The sequence below is a fragment of the Mauremys mutica genome, chromosome 12 (assembly GCF_020497125.1).
Source record: "Mauremys mutica isolate MM-2020 ecotype Southern chromosome 12, ASM2049712v1, whole genome shotgun sequence".
NCBI classification, from domain to species: domain Eukaryota; kingdom Metazoa; phylum Chordata; order Testudines; family Geoemydidae; genus Mauremys; species Mauremys mutica.
The window spans coordinates 33,730,261-33,749,521 of NC_059083.1; the positions used below are offsets into that span (position 1 = coordinate 33,730,261).

Here is a 19,261-nt window from a genome sequence, read left to right on the forward strand (position 1 = left end):
AGTCGGGCCGAGCGGTCGGGCCCTGGTGCCGGCCCGGCCCAGGGAGTCGGGCCGAGCGGTCGGGCCCTGGTGCCGGCCCGGCCCGGGGAGTCAGGCCGAGCGGTCGGGCCCTGGTGCCGGCCCGGCCTGGGGAGTCGGGCCGAGCGGTCGGGCCCCGGTGCCGGCCCGGCCCGGGGAGTCAGGCTGAGCGGCTCCGCGCGTTGGGCCCCGGCGCCGGCCCGGCCCGGGGAGTTGGGCCGAGCGGCTCGGCGAGTCGGGTCGGGCCCCGGTGCCGGCCCGGCCGGGGAGTCGGAGCGGCCCGGGGAGTCGGCCCGGCCCGGGGAGTCGGGCCCCGGTGCCGGCCCGGCCCGGGGAGTCGGAGCGGCCCGGGGAGTCAGGCCCCGGTGCCGGCCAGGCCCGGGGAGTCGGGCCGAGCGGCCGGGCCCCAGTGCCGGCTCGGCCCGGCGAGTCGGGTCGGGCCCCGGTGCCGGCCCGGCCCGGCGAGTCGGGTCGGGCCCCGGTGCCGGCCCGGCCCGGGGAGTCGGGCCGAGCGGCTCGGCGAGTCGGGTCGGGCCCCGGTGCCGGCCCGGCCCGGCCAGTCGGGCCGAGCGGCCCGGGGAGTCGGGCCCCGGTGCCGGAGCGGCCCGGGGAGTCGGAGCGGCCCGGGGAGTCAGGCCCCGGTGCCGGCCTGGCCCGGGGAGTCGGGCCCCGCGGCGCCGGTCGTGGTCCTGGCAGAGTGGACCCGGTCCCCAGGCAGTGTGGTAAGGGGGCAGGGAGGGGGTGGGTTGTGGGGGGGTGGATAGGGGTCAGGGCAGTCAGAGGGCAGGGAACAGGGGGATTGATTGGGGGCAAGGGTCCCGGGGAGCAGTCAGGAAAGAGCAGGGTTGGATGAGGTGGTGGGGGCACTCAGGGACAGAGAGAAGGGGTAGTTGTATGGGGTAGGGGTTCTGGGGGGCGATTGAGAATGAGAGGAGGGGTTGGGTGGGGCGGCAAGGGGCAGTCAGGGGACAGGGAAGGGGGGGATGGGTCAGGGGTCTCGGAGTGTGTGTGTTAAGGAACATGAGGGGTTGGATGGGGCACGACCCACCCCCCCCACGGAGGGGGGGGAAGGAGGGAACCCGTTGTTAAAATTTTGGAGGGAGGAGGGAACCCATTGTTAAAAATTTGGCAGCTCATCACTGCTTAATACCGATATCTGTACTCCTCCCCGACGAGGGGAGTAGTGCTGAAATCGGTATTGCCATTTCGGATTAGGGTTAGTGTGGCCGCAATTCGATAGTATTGGCCTCCGGGAGCTATCCCAGAGTGCTCCATTGTGACCGCTCTGGACAGCAATCTGGAGTCGGATGCACTGGCCAGGTAGACAGGAAAAGCCCCGCAAACTTTTGAATTTCATTTCCTGTTTGCCCAGCGTGGGGAGCTGATCTGCACAGGTGACCACGCAGAGCTCATCAGCACAGGTAACTATGCAGTCTGAGAATCGAAAAAGAGCCCCAGCATGGACTGCACGGGAGGTAGTGGATCTGATCGCTGTGTGGGGAGAGGATTCCATGCTAACAGAACTCCGTTCCAAAAGACGAAATGAAAAAACATTTGAAAAAATTTCCAAGGCCATGATGCAGAGAGGCCACACCAGGGACTCAGTGCAGTGCAGAGTGAAAGTTAAGGAGCTCAGACAAGCCTACCAGAAAACCAAAGAAGCAAACAGAAGGTCCGGGGCAGAGCCGAAAACATGCCGCTTCTATGGTGAGCTAAATGCAATTCTAGGGGGGTCCGCCACCACTACCCCACCCCTGACCGTGGATTCCAAGGTGGGGGTGGTAATCTCAGCCATGCCTGAGGATTCTGCAGACGGGGAAGATGAGGAAGAGGAAGAGGAGGACGAGCTTGTAGAGAGCACACAGCACTCCGTTCTCCCCAACAGCCAGGAGCTTTTTCTCACCCTGATGGAATTACCCTCTCAGCCCTCCCAAGCCACTAGCCCAGACAATGAAGCCATGGAAGGGACCTCTGGTGAGTATATCTTTGTAAATATAAAACATTGTATAAAACATGGTTTAAAAGCAAGCGTATTTTAATGATTAATTTGCCCTGAGGACTTGGGATGCATTCACAGCCAGTAGTTATTGGAAAAGTCTGTTAACATATCGGGATGGAGCGGAAATCCTCCAGGGACATCTCCATGAAGCTCTCCTGGAGGTACTCCAGAAGCCTTTGCAGAAGGTTTCTGGGCAGGGCAGCCTTATTCCATCCCCCATGGACTTGACCACGCCATGCATGTAGCAAGTAATCTGGTATCATTGCATGACAAAGCCTAGCTGCGTATGGTCCTGGTGTTTGCTGTCATTCAAGCATCATCTGTTCTTTATCTCGCTGTGTTATCCTCAGGAGAGTGATATCGTTCATGGTAACCTGGTTGAAATTCAGGAATTTAAGTAAGGGGACAGAGATGGCCATTCCTACTGGGCTGTTTGCCTGTGGCTTAAAAGAAATCCTTCCCTGCAGTTAGCCAAGCGGGGTGGGGGTGGGGCATGATTGGTGCTGAGCTTTTTCGCGTTTAGCTAGCAGGGATCTTCCCTGCTACCAGCCACGCAGTGGGGGGAGGGGGGTGTTTAGCAGCGATATTCCAGGATACCAGCCATGCAGTGAGGGGAGGGGTAAAGCGATCATCCCAGAGAATTGGATGGGGACGGTTCTGGTGCTGCACATTAACAGGAAAGAAGCAGCACTCAACGGGCTTTGCTTGCTATTTGGGAAAGAAGGGCGCTGGATATATGAAGGCTGCAGAAGCCGAAAGACAGTGGCTTACCATGGCCGCATGCAAGCCAAATTCTGATGCCCGGACCTGCATCTGTGATCTCTAACACCAAAGCCGCAGGCACTCAATATTAAGATGCAAAATGCTATGTAAGGTGAATAGTGTTGTTCACCGTGAAAGAGTATAACCATTGTTCTGTAAAATGTATCTTTTAAAATACTTCTCTCCCTGTTTTCCCTCCCTCCTACAGCTGCAAATTTTTCAAGTCTCCCTCCTCCGGCCCAAAGGCTATCCCAGATAAGGCGGTGTAAAAAAAAGACGCGAGACTAAATGTTCTCGGAAATCATGGAAGTGATCCGCAATGAAAGAGCTCATCTGAATGAGTGGAAGGACGTGGTATCAAAGTACAGGAAAGATGCCAGTGAACGTGAGGACAGGAGGGACGCGCGAGATGAGAGGTGGCAGCAGGAAGATCAGAAGTGTAGGCAGGAAGATCAGTGGTGGTGGGATGCAATGCTGGGGCTGCTGCGTGATCAAACTGACATGCTCTGGCGTCTGGTGGAGCTTCAGGAACGGCAGCAGGATCACAGAGTGCCGCTGCAGCCCATGTATAACCACTCTCCCCCCTCACCATGTTCCTTAGCCTGCTCACCCGCCAGACGAGTAAGAATGCATAGGGGGAGGCTCCATGCACCCACCCACTCCACCCCCGTGGACAGCCCAACCAAAAGGCTGTCATTATTTTGAAATTTTTTTAGTGCCCTTTTCCTTCCCTTCTATCCTCCTCCCAAACCACACACGGGCTACCTTGTCGGTTCTCGCCCCCTTTTTATAATGAATTAATAAAGAATGCATGCTTTTTAAACGATGGTGACTATTTCCTTAAGCAAGCTGTAATCGAAGGGAAGGGTGGGTTGCTTACAGTGAATGAGTCATTCGGGGTGTGTGGGGGTTCATCAAGGAGAAACAAACACAACAGTCACACTGTACCCTGGCCCGTGATGAAACTGGTTTTCAAAGCTTCTCTGATGCACACCGCTTCCTGGTGTGCTCTTCTAATTGCCCTGGTGTCTGGCTGCATGTAATCAGCAGCCAGGTGATTTGCCTCAGCCTCCCACCCCGCCATAAAGGTCTCCCCTTTACTCTCACAGAGATTGTGGAGAATACAGCAAGCAGTAATAACATAGGGGACATTGGTTTGGCTGAGGTCTGAGCGAGTCAGTAATGTGCGCCAACGCGCCTTTAAATGGCTAAATGCACATTCTACCACCATTCTGCACTTGCTCAGCCTGTAGTTGAACAACTCCTGACTACTGCCCAGGCTGCCTGTGTATGGCTTCATGAGCCATGGCATCAAGGGGTAGGCTGGGTCCCCAAGGATAACAACAGGCATTTCAACATCCCCAACTGTTATTTTCTGGTCTGGGAAGTAATTCCCTTGCTGCAGCCGTTTAAACAGAGTAGTGTTCCTGGAGACGTGAGTGTCATGAACCCTTCCCGGCCATCCCACGTGAATGTTGGTGAAATGTCCCTTGTGATCCACCAGTGCTTGCAGCACCATGGAAAAGTACCCCTTGCAGTTTATGTACTAGGTGCCCTGGTGCTCCGGTGCCAAGATAGGGATATGGGTTCTATCTATCGCCCCACCACAGTTAGGGAATCCCAGTGCAGCAAAGCCATCCACTATGACCTGCACATTTCCCAGAGTCACAACCTTTCGTAGCAGCAGCTTAGTGATTGCTTTGGCTACTTGCATCACAGCAGCCCCCACAGTAGATTTGCCCACTCCAAATTGATTCCCGACTGACCGGTAGCTGTCTGGCGTTGCAAGCTTCCAGAGGGCTATTGCCACTCGCTTCTCAACTGTGAGGGCTGGTCTCATCTTGGTATTCTGGCGCTTCAGGGCAGGGGAAAGCAAGTCACAAAGTTCCATGAAAGTGCCCTTACGCATGCAAAAGTTTCACAGCCACTGGGAATCGTCCCACACCTGCAGCACTATGCGGTCCCACCAGTCAGTGCTTGTTTCCTGGGCCCAAAATCGGAGTTCAATGGCTAGAACCTGCCCCATTACCAGCAGGATCTCCAAAGTGCAGGGGCCCGCGGTTTGAAAGAATTCTGTGTCCATGTCCTCATCACTCTCGTCGCTGCGCTGCCGTAGCCGCCTCCTCCTCGCCTGGTTTTGCAGGTCCTGGTTCAGCATAGACTGCACGAGAATACGCGAGGTGTTTAGAATGTCCATGATTGCTGTCTTGAGCTGAGCAGGGTCCATGCTTGCCGTGCTATGGCGTCTGCACAGTTCATCCAGGAAAATAGGCGCAAAACGGTTGTCTGCTGCTTTCACGGAAGGAGGGGTGAGGCTGTACCCAGAACCACCCACGACAATGTTTTTTTGCCCCATCAGGCATTGGGATCTCAACCCAGAATTCCAAGGGGCAGGAGAGACTGCGGGAACTATGGGATAGCTACCCACAGTGCAACACTCCGGAAATCGACACTAGCCTCGGTACATGGACGCACACCACCGAATTAATGTTCTTAGTGTGCCGCGTGCACTCGACTTTATACAATCTGTTTTAAAAAACTAGTTTCTGTACAATCGGAATAATCCCGTAGTGTAGACATACCCTCTGTCTGCAAAGATCAGCTGGATTCACTCTGGTTTGGCAGCACCTGTGTTCCAACCTGTTATCTCAGCCCTGGAGCTGGAGCTGGGAGAGAGGCACCTCTCTCCCCTCAGCAGAGGCTAGGGGAGAGGTGTTGCTCCCCTGCCATGACAGTCCTGCACACCCCAAACTCCCCACCCCTTCTCACCCCCATTGCCCCCAATTCCCCCTCCCACACCACCAACTCACCTCGTTGCACGTGCATACTCTCAGGGTCCAGGAGCCCATGCCTGCATGGCTCCACTAATTAGGTGTGCGGCACTTGATGCTCTCTTGTGCGGCTGCCCAGCTGTGCATCTTAGTGGGAAGGCAGGTTCCCAGGTTGAGTAAAATTGGGAATTCCCAAGGGAAAATTCCCTGCAGATCATCCCTCTACTGATGATCAATTACTGAGGAATCCATCAGACCCTGAGAATATCTTTGAGGATATGAGTATGACTATATTAATAACGTGTGCATGGGTATTCAATCCCTGATTTCAAGGAATTAGACGAATCAGTCACTGTTTTTACAGAACATTCCAGAAGGTGCCAGTGAAACATACAGAACCCAAATTTCATATTATGTGTCATTAAGTGCCAGCATCTTTAACACAATTACGTTAATTTGTGATGATTGAGTAAAGGAACACAACTCCTTCTCTATTTCTTTATCAAACTACATTTGTTGTGTCCTTATAACCAAGAACATGAAGAGCCTGGCAGTACACTGAAATCAATAGTGCACAGTGACAGTACATTGCCTGCAAATAATAGTTCTAAAGATAAATAAACTAAAAAATGGAGATTGTAGAAGATATTTCTATCGATAGGAAGAGAGCATCTGAGGTTGGGGGCTGTGTTTTGTTAATTGATGTGAGAAAAAGAAAGGAAGGGTCATATCTTGATTACCAATTATATGTAGCTAGAAAGTTAAAAATCACATGAATTAATGCTTACAGAAGTTCAAAGATTATTATATAATCTTGTGTGAGTTAATTTAAATATATTGCTTAATTAATTCTATCATTTTTTAAACTATTAAATTTTCAAAGGTGCAGTGCAGGAGGTCGGTGTATGTGCCCTACGTGCCAGAGAGAACCAGTCCAGACAATAGAGGGCAGGGGGAGAGAGAACAGAGAGCAGCTGCACATGTGTGTAGTTGTGATGTTTATGACACAAGTGCATTGCAACTGAACAACCCACTCTGCCAATTTAATAGTTTATTTTCTTAAAATAAACATTTTGGATTTCTTGAAATTCCACAATTGAAATACAAATGACATTATTTATAGAATTTAAACTTCAATATAGATTTGAGGGAAGAATCAAAAAATAAATGTAAATAATTCCAGTTCTAAAAATATGTTTAGTTGCTTCTTTCTGAAATGCTGTTGAAATGTAAATTAAAATATTCTTGTATTTACACCTTGTTACAATAATATTTTCTAAATTAGAATAATCTTTTTTCTTTCATATTTTTCATTGAGATTCCACAGGGGTAGAAAATTCTGACAGGAGTGAATGACCCCATCCCCCACCATCTGCTACCCCTGGGGCAGGGGACAGGGAAGGTGGGGGCTGGGAGTTCCCAGGTGTCCGGTTTTCGACTGGAGCCTCCAGTTGAAAAGGGAAACTGGCAGCATCCGGTCAGCATAAAAAGTTCAGTTGCTGCAGTAACTGGCCCCCACCACTGGGGACGCAAAGAGCAGCGGGGCTGGGAGGGGCCAGTCTGTGCTGCGGGGTCACTGTCAGGGACAGAGATTCCCTCCGGCCTGAGCTGGGACCGGGCAGATTATCAGGGGAGCCGCGTTTGTACCCCCAGCATTGAGACCAGGACTGAAATAAGGACGGAGCTTCCCGGAGAAGGTGCCAGTGAAAGTGAAGAGATGGGACCTGTCATTCACATTGTAAAACGAGACCTCGCCTGCCTCATAGTCCAGGAAAATCCCCACCCGGCTGGGCCTGACGCTCATGGGGAGGGGGGTCGAGGGGGAGGTGAGGGCCTTGTATCCCCCATCCCTCAGCCACACGGCCCAGTGTCCTTTCCTAGGTGAGAGTTTGACCTTCCCCTTCCTGCTCACAGTTTCCCTACAAACCCCCAGAGTCCAGCCTGTCTTGTCTCCCACCTCCACCTCCCAGTAACGCCTCCCGTCTGTAAACCCCTCAGCGCCCAGAACAAAGACAGAATAATCAAATCTCTCAGGGTTGTCGGGCAGATCCTGGCGTGTGTCTCCGAGTCTCACACGTTTCCGATCCTCAGACAGGACGAGTTTGGGATGAGCCGTGTCTGGATCCAGAGTCACGTCCACTGGGGAGAGAGTCACAGAGTCAGGGCCGGGGGCAGAGGCTGGTCACTGGGATCAAAGGGAAATTAACCTGCACCCCTGTTAATCACGGGGGGCGGGGTTGTGGCCTGAGGGGTCAGGGCTCCTCTGCCTGTGAGGAGACAATGAGGGGAAAGGGCAGGAGGAGCGGGGCGGGGGGTGAGAAGATGTCAGTGGGGACAGGGGAGGGGAGAAGTTGATGCTGGGAGAGGAAAGGGGAGGGGGAGGTGACAGGAGCAGAGGGGGCGGAGGGAGGGGCAGAGGGAGGAGCAGGCACAAGGGCTATGGGAGGGTAAGAGAAGGGACGGGCACCATGAGGACAGAGTGGGTGAAGGGCAGGTTCCAGGGTGCTGCAGGAGTGGGGGTGCACCAGGGCAGAAGAAGGGAGTGGACCCCAGGGGGCACAGGAAGGGGCAGGCACCAGGGGGCAGAGGGGTGTGAGGGAATGGGGGAGCTCCAATGGGGCAGGGGAAATCAAGGGACAGGTGAGCTGCCAGGGGGTGAGATGAGGAGGAGTGGGGAGGTGAAACCATGGGGGGGAGCGAATGAACAGACATTGGTGCCAAAGGGGCAGAATGGGGGGTGAGGGAGCAGGTGAGCAGAAGTGGGGCAGAGAGAGGGGTGAGGAGAAGGGCAGGCCCTACGGGGGCAGAGGCGTGTGCAGGGAGATGTGGGCACCAGGGGGGCAGAGGGAGGATGAAGGGAGGGGTGGGGCCCAGAGGTTAGGAGAGGTGCTGAGCAGTGCTGAGGTGAAGGGAAGGGCTGAGACCAGGGATCCCAAAGGGGGGCGAGGGAAGGGACTTGCACCAGGCAGGCAGAGGGGGCAAAGGAAACAGCAGGCACCAGGGAGGCAGATGGGGCCAGGGTAGAGCTGGGACTTGGGGCAGAGGAGGAGCTGGCACCAGGGGACTGGAGGGGTGGTGAGGGGTGCAGGTGTCAGAGAGCCAGAGGGCGAGAGGAGGGGCAGGGGTGAGAAATAAAGAGAAGGTGGCATGGGTGATGGTGGCAGAGGGGCGAGAGGAGAACAGGGTCAGTGGGGCAGAGGGTGGGGAGGGGATGGGCACCAGGAAGGAAGGGGACAAGGGGAGGGTCAGGATGAAAGAAGGGGTGGGGCCCAGAGGTTAGGAGAGGGGGAGGGGAGGGGTGGGGCAGCGCTGAGGTGAGGGGAAGGGCTGAGACCAGGGGGTCCCAAAGGGGGGTGAGGGAAGGGATGTGCACCGGTGCAGCTACATCAGTGCAAGGAAACCGCGGCAGACATGGCTCAGACACTGCTGTGCCAGGGGCCGTAACCCCTCCCCTCACTGGGGTTATGGATCAATAATTACAGGGTCACTGGAGCAGGGGAGCTGGACTCTGGGATCCCAGGTGGAGACTCAACCCACTGGGCTGCAGAGTCATTCTCACCCCCACGCTCTGGCCCAGTGCCCATGGCAGTGTTTAGACACAAGGGGACGTCATCAGACACCTGGGGCCCAGCGGTTCAAGCTCTCATGGCATCACATGGGGGGACTGAACCTGGGGCTCCCAGCTGAGGGCCCAGCCACTGGACTAAAGGCTACAAGGAAGAGGCTGCACCTTTTTCTCTTAATTGAAGCTAGTCAGCGAACCTGACATGGATTCGTGAATAGTTTCTGTTGACCCGAAATATAATTTTGCAGCAAATAAACTATTTCTCCAAAACATTTCACCCAGCTCCACTGCAAACCTGTCTGAGCAACTTAGGAGCCCCAATCCCAGTGACCTGCAATGAGAGACTGTCAACATCCCCAGAAACGCAGTTACAGGCAGGGCAGGCTCAGGACATCAGCTATGAAACACTCCAGAGCTGCTGGTTAATTTGCCCTTTGCAGACAAATGCCCCCTGGGCCCCTGATCTCACCCCCACAAATCAGGCTGAAAATGGAGACTCGGCTCCAGCCTGAACTCTCTGCCCAGAGCCATTTGTGCCATGGACGATGCTAGTGGCACAGACCCTCTGCGGCTGCACCTGGGCATCTCCCAGAGCGGATAACAGTCACAGAGATCGTCTCAGAGCCCCAGGGGCTCAGGTGTCTCCATTTAACAACTGTGCCAGCCACCCCCCTCGCTCCGATTAACCAGCCCTGGGTCAGACACGCTGGGAACTTTCACACTCAGACTCTGGAGACACTTTGGGTCCTTCTACACAGCCTGCAGCAGCGAGTCTCGGAACGGAGTGGACAGATTCAGACTTCTGGGGCTCCCTCTTTGGAATTAAAAATAGCCACGTAGACGTTCAGGCTCAGGCTGGAGCTCAGGCTCTGAAGCCCAGGGTGGAGCCAGGTCTGCCCCTCACAGAGCAAGAGGGGACATTGTCTGTGTCCACATCCCCTTCACCCCCTTCCTGGGACGGGGAAACAGCAGCCCCAGGGCCCCTCCCTTCACCCCCAGGGCAGGGGAGCGAGAGCCCTCAGCCTCCTGGGCAGTGGGGCCTCCCAGCACAGGATCCTGGGTGAGCATGAAAGTGTCTCCACACACAGAGCTCTGTACACCCGCAGGGCCGGCTCTAGCTTTTCTGCCGCCCCAGGCAGAAAAGAAGACCGCCGCTCCCCCGAGCGGCGCCGTCCGCAGCCCGAGCCCCCGCCCTCCGAGCAGCGCAGCGCCGCCCTAGCCCCCCCCGCCCAGGGAGGCGGCCCGCAGCTGGCTACCGGTTCGTCTGGACTGGAGGGTGGGGGGTGGCCGCTGCCCGCAGGAGAGCAGCGCGAACAAGCTGAGGAGCGGCCCCTCCTCTGCAGCTGGGGCAGGGCCGCGCTACCAGCTCCGCCGGGGTGGGGGCCTTACTGCGGAAGAGCGGCGGGAGCTGGTAGCGCGGCCCTTCCCCAGCTGCAGAGGAGGGGCCGCTTCTCGGAGTGCACCGGCGGGGACAAGCGGAGGAGAAGCGGCCCCTCCTCTGCAGCCCGGGCAGGGCCGCGCTACCAGCTCCGCCTGGGGGGGGAGGGGGTTGCTTACCACGGAAAGGCGGGAGCCGGTAGCGCGGCCCTGCCCGGGCTGCAGAGGAGGGGCCGCTTCTCCTCCGCTTGTCCCCGCCGGTGCACTCCGAGAAGCGGCCCCTCCTCTGCAGCCTGGGCAGGGCCGCGCTACCAGCTCCGCCTGGGGGGGGTTGCTTACCGCGGAAAGGCGGGAGCCGGTAGCGCAGCCCTGCCCGGGCTGCAGAGAAGGGGCCGCTTCTTGGTGTGCACCCACGGGGACAAGCCGAGGAGCGGCCTGTCCTCTGCAGCCGGGGAAGAGCTCCCGCCACTCTTCCGGTAAGCGGGCACATACACGCCCGTCATTTCGCCGCCCCCTAAATTTCGCCGCCCTAGGCACCTGCTTGTTTAGCTGCTGCCTAGAGCCGCCCCTGTACACCCGGCAAATACACAGGGCAGTGAAGCTCTTGATCTGGGGTGAAGCTCGGGACTCCGAGGGAGGTTATGGGATCCCCATCACTGGAGGTTTGTAAGAACAGGACAAACCCCTGCCAGGGGTAGTCTAGACCCTGACCCAGTGCAAGGGGCTGGACTAGGTGACCTCTTGAGGTCTCTTCCAGCCCTGCATTGCTCTGGTTCTAGGTTACAGCTGTTCTGGGCTGGGGGCCCTGGGGGCTCTAAGCCTGGTGAGTGGCAGGTGACAGAGTTAACACTGTTAGTGACCATGGCAGCTGGCAACTCAGTGTCCCTGCCAGGGGCCTGGGCTGGCATGTGGCTGCCTGTACCCAGCTCAGCAGGCTGTTACTGGGCCATGTGGACAGGACCTGGGGTTGGCACCTGTCCATTGGGTTGCCAGGCATCCAGTTTTCAATAGGAACGCTCGGTCGAAAAGGACCCTGGCGGCTCTGGATTACACTGCCAACTGGGACATTAAAAGTCTAGTCAGTGGCGCACTGCCTGACCTACCTCCGTGTGGATCCTGGAAGTGGCCGGCAGGTCCTTGTGGCCCCTAGACACATGGGTGGCCAGGGAGACTCCGCATGCTGGCCCCGCACAGAGTGCCAGCTTTGCAGCTCCCATTGGCTGGGAATCATGACCAATGGGAGCGGCAGGGGCAGCATCTGCAGGTATGAGGGCAGCACACAGAGCATCCCTGACCATCCATGCACCTAGGTGCAGCAGGGACCTGGTGGCCACCTCCTGGGAGTCATGGTAAGCGCTGCCAGGATCCTGCACCCCAACCCCATCCCATAGCTTGGAGTCCCCTCCCGCACCCAAACTCCCTCCTGGAGCCGACACCCCTCACTCTTACCAACAACCCAAACCCCTCCCACAACCCAGAGACCCTTCCTTAACCCCAAACCCCTCATCCCCAGCCCCACCCCAGAGCCTGCACCCCAAGCGAGAATCCTCACCCCACCCACCACATCCAACCACCTGCCTCAGCTCGGAGCCCCCTACTGCAACCTGAACCCCATTTATGGCCCTACCCAGAGCCCACACCTCCAGCTCATACCCCCCCGCACCCCAATCCCCTGCCCCAACCTGGTGAAAGTGACTGAGGGTGGGGGAGAGCGAGCGACGGAGGGAGAGGGATGGAGTGGGGAAGGGCAGGGCCTCAAGGCAGGGGTGGGACAGGGGTGTTCGGTTTTGTGAGATTAGAAAGTTGGTAGCCCAACCTGTCCAGGTTTTCCCAGGATCGTCCCTTTGTCCATGTCACTCTCCTGGGAAATCTGAGAGTCTGCCCAGGACATGACAAGTCCCAGGTGTGTCAGTGGCTGTAGCGGGGGAGCTGTGGGGTGTCGGTGCCTATGCAAAGGGAGCTCTTGGTCCAGAGTCCCTGGGAGCTGTAGAGAAGGGGGCAGCTTGGAGCAGATTGAGATCAGGAGTTCAGGGCCAGCAGGGCCCAGTCAGCACTGGGCAGGTACCAGCTGTGGGGGTTACTGCTGAGGGCAGCGGAGTAGATCTGGCACCATGTCCTGCTGGGTGAGGTTGGTATTTGGGGCAGTCCAGGAGCAGGAGCCTCTGGTGGCTGGTGTCCTCACCCAGGATTGGGAGGGGGAAAACAGTGCCCGGGTGAGGGGACAGGTGGTGTATGTGGAACAGGTAGATTTCCTGTCTTGTTGCACCTCACCGTTGGCGACCCTAACAGGACCCCCAGCGGTGTTTGTGTAACTGCCCTGGGTGCCCCTCTCCCTCCCAGCTCTGTGCAGTAGGATACCCCGGAGTGCATGGACCCCTGGGCCAGTGGTGCTGCAGTGTGTGCGCATGGCCCCTGGGCTCTGTGATCCCTGCTGGAGCTGCCCAGACTCTCCCAGCATGCACCAGGGCACACACACGGTCAGGCAGCAGGCTAGGTACAAACACACACACACGCAGCTCAGCCACTGCTGTGAGGCAGAAAAGCTGCTGCATGGGCACAAATTGTTGTAACTGGGTCAGGGGAGTGTCACAAGCTGGTTATAAAAACCTGTCTGTTCTTGCAGTGGGGACAGGGCCTTCCTCCCCCCAGATCCAGGGGACACTGAACAGCTCCTGTCTGGGAATGTTACGCTAGAAGGAAATAGTGGCTAAAGCTCAGTCTGAGCGTGGTGATGCTGGTGCTGGGAGGAGAGAGCTGAGCAGTTCACTGCAAATGATGGCCAGATAAGAATGTCCATCCTGCAAAGCCGAGGTACCCCCTGGAAAGGTGACACCAGAGGGCAGCATTTCATCACTAATCAGCCCTTTCCCAAAGGGGGCACTTCCCTGCTCTCCAATAAACCTGGGGTGTCACCTGCCCCTGTCCATCTGCCCCCTATTGACATTGCAGTTTCCAGCCTATTGAATGTCATAGGAAAATGCTCTGTGCAGGGAAAGGAGCAGAGAGCTCCCGGGGGGAGGTGGGTCTCACCATGGATAAAACATCAGTGGTATGTACAGTACCTGTGAAAAGCTGGGCGAATCTCCTCCCTGCAACGAAACACAGATAGGAGGGTCAATTTTCATATGGAAAAAGGTTAGCAGTGGGGTGCCTCAAAGTCGGGTATTAGGATAGGTGTTTAGTCTATTTCAGCGGTTCTCAAACTGTGGGTCAAGACCCCAAACTGGGTTGTGACCCTGTTTTAATGGGCTGGCTTAGACTTGCTGGGGTCTGGGGCCGAAGTCCGAGCCCCACCACGCGGAGGTGAAGCTGAAGTGTGAGGGCTTCAGCCCTGGGCACTTGGGCTCAGATTACAGGCCTCCCGTCTCCTGGGGTTGTGTAGTAATTTTTGTTGTCATAAGGGGGTCATGGTGAAGTTTGAGAGCCCCATCTCTATTTATCAGTGACTTGGAACAAAGGATAAGCCCTAAAGTGGCAAAATGTGCAGACGTGCCTGCAGGAAGTCCGGCGGAGCCTTCTCTGAACCTTTTCCAGTGCCAGTATATCTTTTTTGAGATGAGGAGACCACATCTGTACACAGTATTCCAGATGTGGGCGTACCATCGATTTATATAAGGGCAATAATATATTCTCCGTCTTATTCTCTATCCCCTTTTTAATGATTCCTAACATCCTGTTTGCTTTTTTGACCACCTCTGCACACTGTGTGGGCGTCTTCAGAGAACTATCCACGATGCCTCCAAGATCTTTTTCCTGACTCGTTGTAGCTAAATTAGCCCCCCCATCATATTGTACGTATAATTGGGGTTATTTTTCCCAATGTGCATTACTTTACATTTATCCACATTAAATTTCATTTGCCATTTTGTTGCCCAATCACTTAGTTTTGTGGGATCTTTCTGAAGTTCTTCACAGTCTGCTTTGGTGTTAACTATCTTGAGCAGTTTAGTACCATCTGCAAACTTAGCCACCTCACTTTTTAACCCCTTTCTCCAGATCATTTATGAATAAATTGAATAGGATTGGTCCTAGGACTGACCCTTGGGGAACACCACTAGTTACCATTTACCATTAATTCCTACCCTTTGTTCCCTGTCTTTTAGCCAGTTCTCAATCCATGAAAGGACCTTACCTTTTATCCCATGACAACTTAATTTACATGAAGGACCTTGTCAAAGGCTTTCTGGAAAACACTATGTCCACTGGATCCCCCTTGTCCACATGTTTGTTGACCCCTTCAAAGAACTCTAATAGATTAGTAAGACATGATTTCCCTTTACAGAAACCATGTTGACTATTGCTCAACAATATATGTTCTTCTATGTGTCCGACAATTTTATTCTTTACTATTGTTTTGATTAATTTGCCCAGTACCGACGTTAGACTTACTGGTCTGTAATTGCCAGGATCACCTCTAGAGCCCTTTTTAAATATTGGCGTTACATTAGCTAACTTCCAGTCATTGGGTACAGTAGTTGATTTAAAGGACAGGTTACAAAGCATAGTTAATAGTTCCGCAACTTCACATTTGAGTTATTTCAGAACTCTTGGGTGAATGCTATCTGGTCCCAGTGACTTGTTAATGTTATGTTTATCAATTAATTCCAAAACCTCCTCTAGTGATACTTCAATCTGTGACAGTTCCTCAGATTTGTCACCTACAAAAACTGGCTCAGGTTTGGGAATCTCCCTAACATCCTCAGCCGTGAAGACTGAAGCAAAGAATCCATTTAGTTTCTCCGCAATGACTATCATCTTTAAGCGCTCCTTTTGTATCTCGATCATCGAGGGGCCCCACTGGTGTTTAGCAGGCTTCCTGCTTCTGATGTACTTAAAAAACATTTTGTTATTACCTTTGAAGTTTTTGGCTAGCCATTCTTCAAACTCCTCTTTGGCTTTTCTTATTACAACCTTGCACTTAATTTGGCAGTGTTTATGCTCCCTTCTATTTGCCTCACTAGGATTTGACTTTCACTTTTTAAAGGAAGTCTTTTTTATCTCTCACTGCTTCTTTTACATGGTTGTTAAGCCACGGTGGCTCTTTTTTAGTTCTTTTACTGTGTTTCTTAATTTGGGGTATACATTAAATTTGGGCCTCTATTATGGTGTCTTTAAAAAGCGCCCATGCAGCTTGCAGGGATTTCACTTTAGTCACTGTACCTTTTAATTTCTGTTTAACCCCCTCATTTTTGCATCGTTCCCCCTTTTGAAATTAAATGCCACAGTGTTGGGCAGTTGAGGTGTTCTTCCCACCACAGGGATGTTGAATGCTATTGTATTATGGTCACTATTTCCAAGTGGTCCTGTTACAGTTACCTCTTGGACTAGCTCCTGTACTCCACTCAGGATTAAATCTAGAGTTGCCTCTCCCCTTGTGGGTTCTCGTACCAGCTGCTCCATGAAGCAGTCATTTAAGGTATCGAGAAATTTTGTCTCTGCATTTCGTCCTGAAGTGACATGTTCCCAGTCAATATCGGGATAATTGAAATTCCCCACTATTATTGGGTTCTTAATTTTGATAGCCTCTCTAATTTCCCTTAGCATTTCATCATCACTATTACTGTCCTGGTCAGGTGGTCGATAATAGATCCCTAATGTTATATTCTTATTAGAGCATGAAATTTCTATCCATAGAGATTCTATGGAAAATGTGGATTCACTTAAGATTTTTTACTTCATTTGATTCTACATTTTCTTTCACATGTAGTGTCACACACACACACCCCCTCCCGGCCGCATGACCCGTTCTGTCCTTCCGATATATTTTGTACCCCGGAATGATTGTGTCCCATTGATTGCCCTCAGTCCACCAGGTTTCTGTGATGCCTATTATATCAATATCCTCCTTTATCACAAGGAACTCTAGTTCACCCATCTTATGATTTAGACTTCTAGCATTTGTGTACAAGCACTTTAAAAACTTGTCCCTGTTTATTTGTCTGCCCTTTTCTGATGTGTCAGATTCTTTTTTATGTGAATGTTTCTCATCTGATCTGGCCCTTACATTATCCTCTTCCATCCTCTGCTCCCGACTATAACCTAGAGAATCTCTATCAATAGACTCTCCCCTAAGAGAAGTCTCTGTCCGATCCACATGCTCCTCTGCAACAGTCGGCTTTCCCCCACCTCCTAGTTTAAAAACTGCTCTACAACCTTTTTAATGTTAAGTGCCAGCAGTCTGGTTCCACTTTGGTTTAGGTGGAGCTCATCTCTCCTGTATAGGATCCCCCCATCCCAAAAGTTTCCCCAGTTCCTAATGAATCTAACCCCCTTCTCTCTACACCATTGTCTCATCCACGCATTGAGACTCTGAAGCTCTGCCTGCCTACCCAGCTCTGCGCATGGAATTGGGAGCATTTCTGAGAATGCCACCATAGAGGTCCTGGATTTCAGTCTCTTCCCTAGCAGCCTAAATTTGGCCTCCAGGACATCTCTCCTACCCTTCCCTATGTCATTTGTACCTACATGTACCACGACCACTGGCTCCTCCCCAGGGCCGGCTCCAGACCCCAGCGCGCAAAGCGCGTGCTTGGGGCGGCCGGTCGCCGGGGGGGGGGGGGGGGGGGGGGGCGGCAGGCGGCTCCGCCGGACCTCCCGCAGGCACATCTGTGGAGGGTCTGCTGGTCCTGTGGCTCCGGTGGACCTCCCGCAGGCATGACTGCGGATGCTCCACCTGAGCTGCAGGACCAGCGGACCCTCCACAGACGTGCCTGCGGGAGGTCCGGCGGAGCCACGGGACCGCCGACCGGCAGAGCGCCCCCCCCCCCCCCCCCCCCGCGGCATGCCGCTGTGCTTGGGGCAGCGGAATAACTAGAGCCGCCCCTGCTCCTCCCCAGCACTACACATAAGTCTGTCTAGATGCCTCGAGAGATCTGCAACCTTCGCACCAGGCAGGCAAGTCACCATACGGTTCTCCCAGTCATCACAAACACAGCTATCTATGTTTCTAATGATCGAATCTCCCATTACTAACACCTGCCTTTTCCTAGTGACTGGAGTTCCCTGCTTCGGAGAGGTATCCTCAGTGCGAGAGGATATCCTAACACCATCTGGAAGGAGGGTCCCAACTATGGGAAGGTTTCCCTCTGCTTCCGTTGACTGCTCTGCTTCCCTGGGCCTTTCATCCTCCTCAACAACGCAGGGGCTGTCTGACTGGAGGTGGGACAATTCTACCGTGTCCCAGAAAACCTCATCAACATATCTTTCTGCCTCTCTTAGCTCCTCCAGTTCCGCCACCCTGGCCTCCGGAGCCTGTACGTGGTCTCTGAGGGCCAGGAGCTCCTTGCACCAACTGCACACATACGCCACCCGCCCACAGGGCAGGTAATCATACATGCTACACTCAGCACAATAAACTGGATAGCCCCCACTGTGCTGCTGGGCTTTTGCCTGCATTGTCTCCTAGTTAATGGAAGGGTTGTTTAAAGCAAGAAGTTTTGGATGTAGTTTAGTTTATAAGTTTTGAAGAGAACAAAAGGGAAACAGATAAAACCACCCCTTGCCCCCTTCCCACTCCCCTTCCAAACTCCCTTGTGAAACTCCCTGTTAGCAGCCCCTGGATGCAAAGCTCCCTAGTCGCTTGTGCGCTGCTTTATAAAGCCCTGGCCTGTGTGATAGCCCTGGCCACTGATTAAGGCTCAGCCAATTACCAGAGGCTTCGAGCTTTCAGATCTTCCTTTGAAGCTCACAGCTTCCAACGGCCAGCCACAGGACATGGTCCTTCAGACAACCAAACAGACTGACAAACACAAGCTCAGCACACAGCAAATAACCCCCAAAACACACACTACACACAGTCACTTACCCCAACGGTGCTGTATTTGCTCCTCTATCACCTGGAGATCTCTCTTGCGAAACTTCCTGTTAGCAGCCCTTGGTGGCACACTCACAGGCACTGACAGAGAAATGCAAATATACAAAGTTGCGATAATTCTCAAACACACCAGCATTCTGGAAGGGAGAGAAACCCCCTCCTGCTTCAGGGCACAAGCCAAACATTGATTGGTGTCAGGGGGGATTTGAGGGAACTCTTCCTGGGGGCAAATTGGTCTATCATTGGGGTGACAGGACTGAGTGGGAGGGGATGGAGCCCGCAGCCAATAGCACAGGAGAACAAATGGACAGAGTGACACTGTGGCAAACGGCACAATGACATCATCAGCCACTATGTCTCTGGCCACCTTCTGCCTGGCAGGTCACACCGGGAGTCTTAATGACTACAGCCAGCTCACAGCCTGGGCACAGTGTTGGCTGCACAGAGTGAGTCAAACCTGCTTGCAAACCTGGCTGTGTGGGAAAAACAAATCCCCTGTGAGATCAGTGAGTGGAGTTTGGGTCTGTTCATTCCGTGTCCTTGCCTCCCTGCCCCCGCGCCGCTCCGGGAAGAGGCCAGAACGTGGGGAAAGCAGAACACACACAGGGGCTCTGCCTCTAGCTATTCCCACTGCCCACGTTATACTGGGGACACAAGGCCTTGTGCAGGTAAAACACTGAGTAAATGGCCGTCTCCTTTCCCCTCTGGCTGAGGCCCCACACTGAACTCAATGGTGTTTCTATCTGTCTGGAACGGGATCACTTTTGATAGCAACATCCCATCAATGGCAGCATTTCAGGGCTTGTTCTAGCTATCAGTGGGCAGAACCCTCCTGATGTTGGTGAAAACTGGAGAACTGTAAAAGCCGGATTTCCACTAAACTCACCACATGATCCCTCAGGATACAGGGTGAGGCAGTGACCTCAGGATCAGGGTTTAAGGTGAGGGTGAGGTCA

At 54.1% G+C, this 19,261-nt stretch overlaps 1 protein-coding gene across 1 annotated transcript; it reads right to left on the reverse strand.

The window, feature by feature from the left end:
- Positions 1-7,101: 7,101 nt before the first annotated feature.
- On the reverse strand, positions 7,102-7,693 carry LOC123345278 (erythroid membrane-associated protein-like; the record flags this gene model as incomplete). Its single annotated transcript, XM_044982035.1, has 1 exon — positions 7,102-7,693. A coding segment is annotated over one exon (564 nt), but the record flags the coding sequence as incomplete, so codon positions are not given.
- Between the last annotated feature and the right edge of the window lie 11,568 nt (positions 7,694-19,261).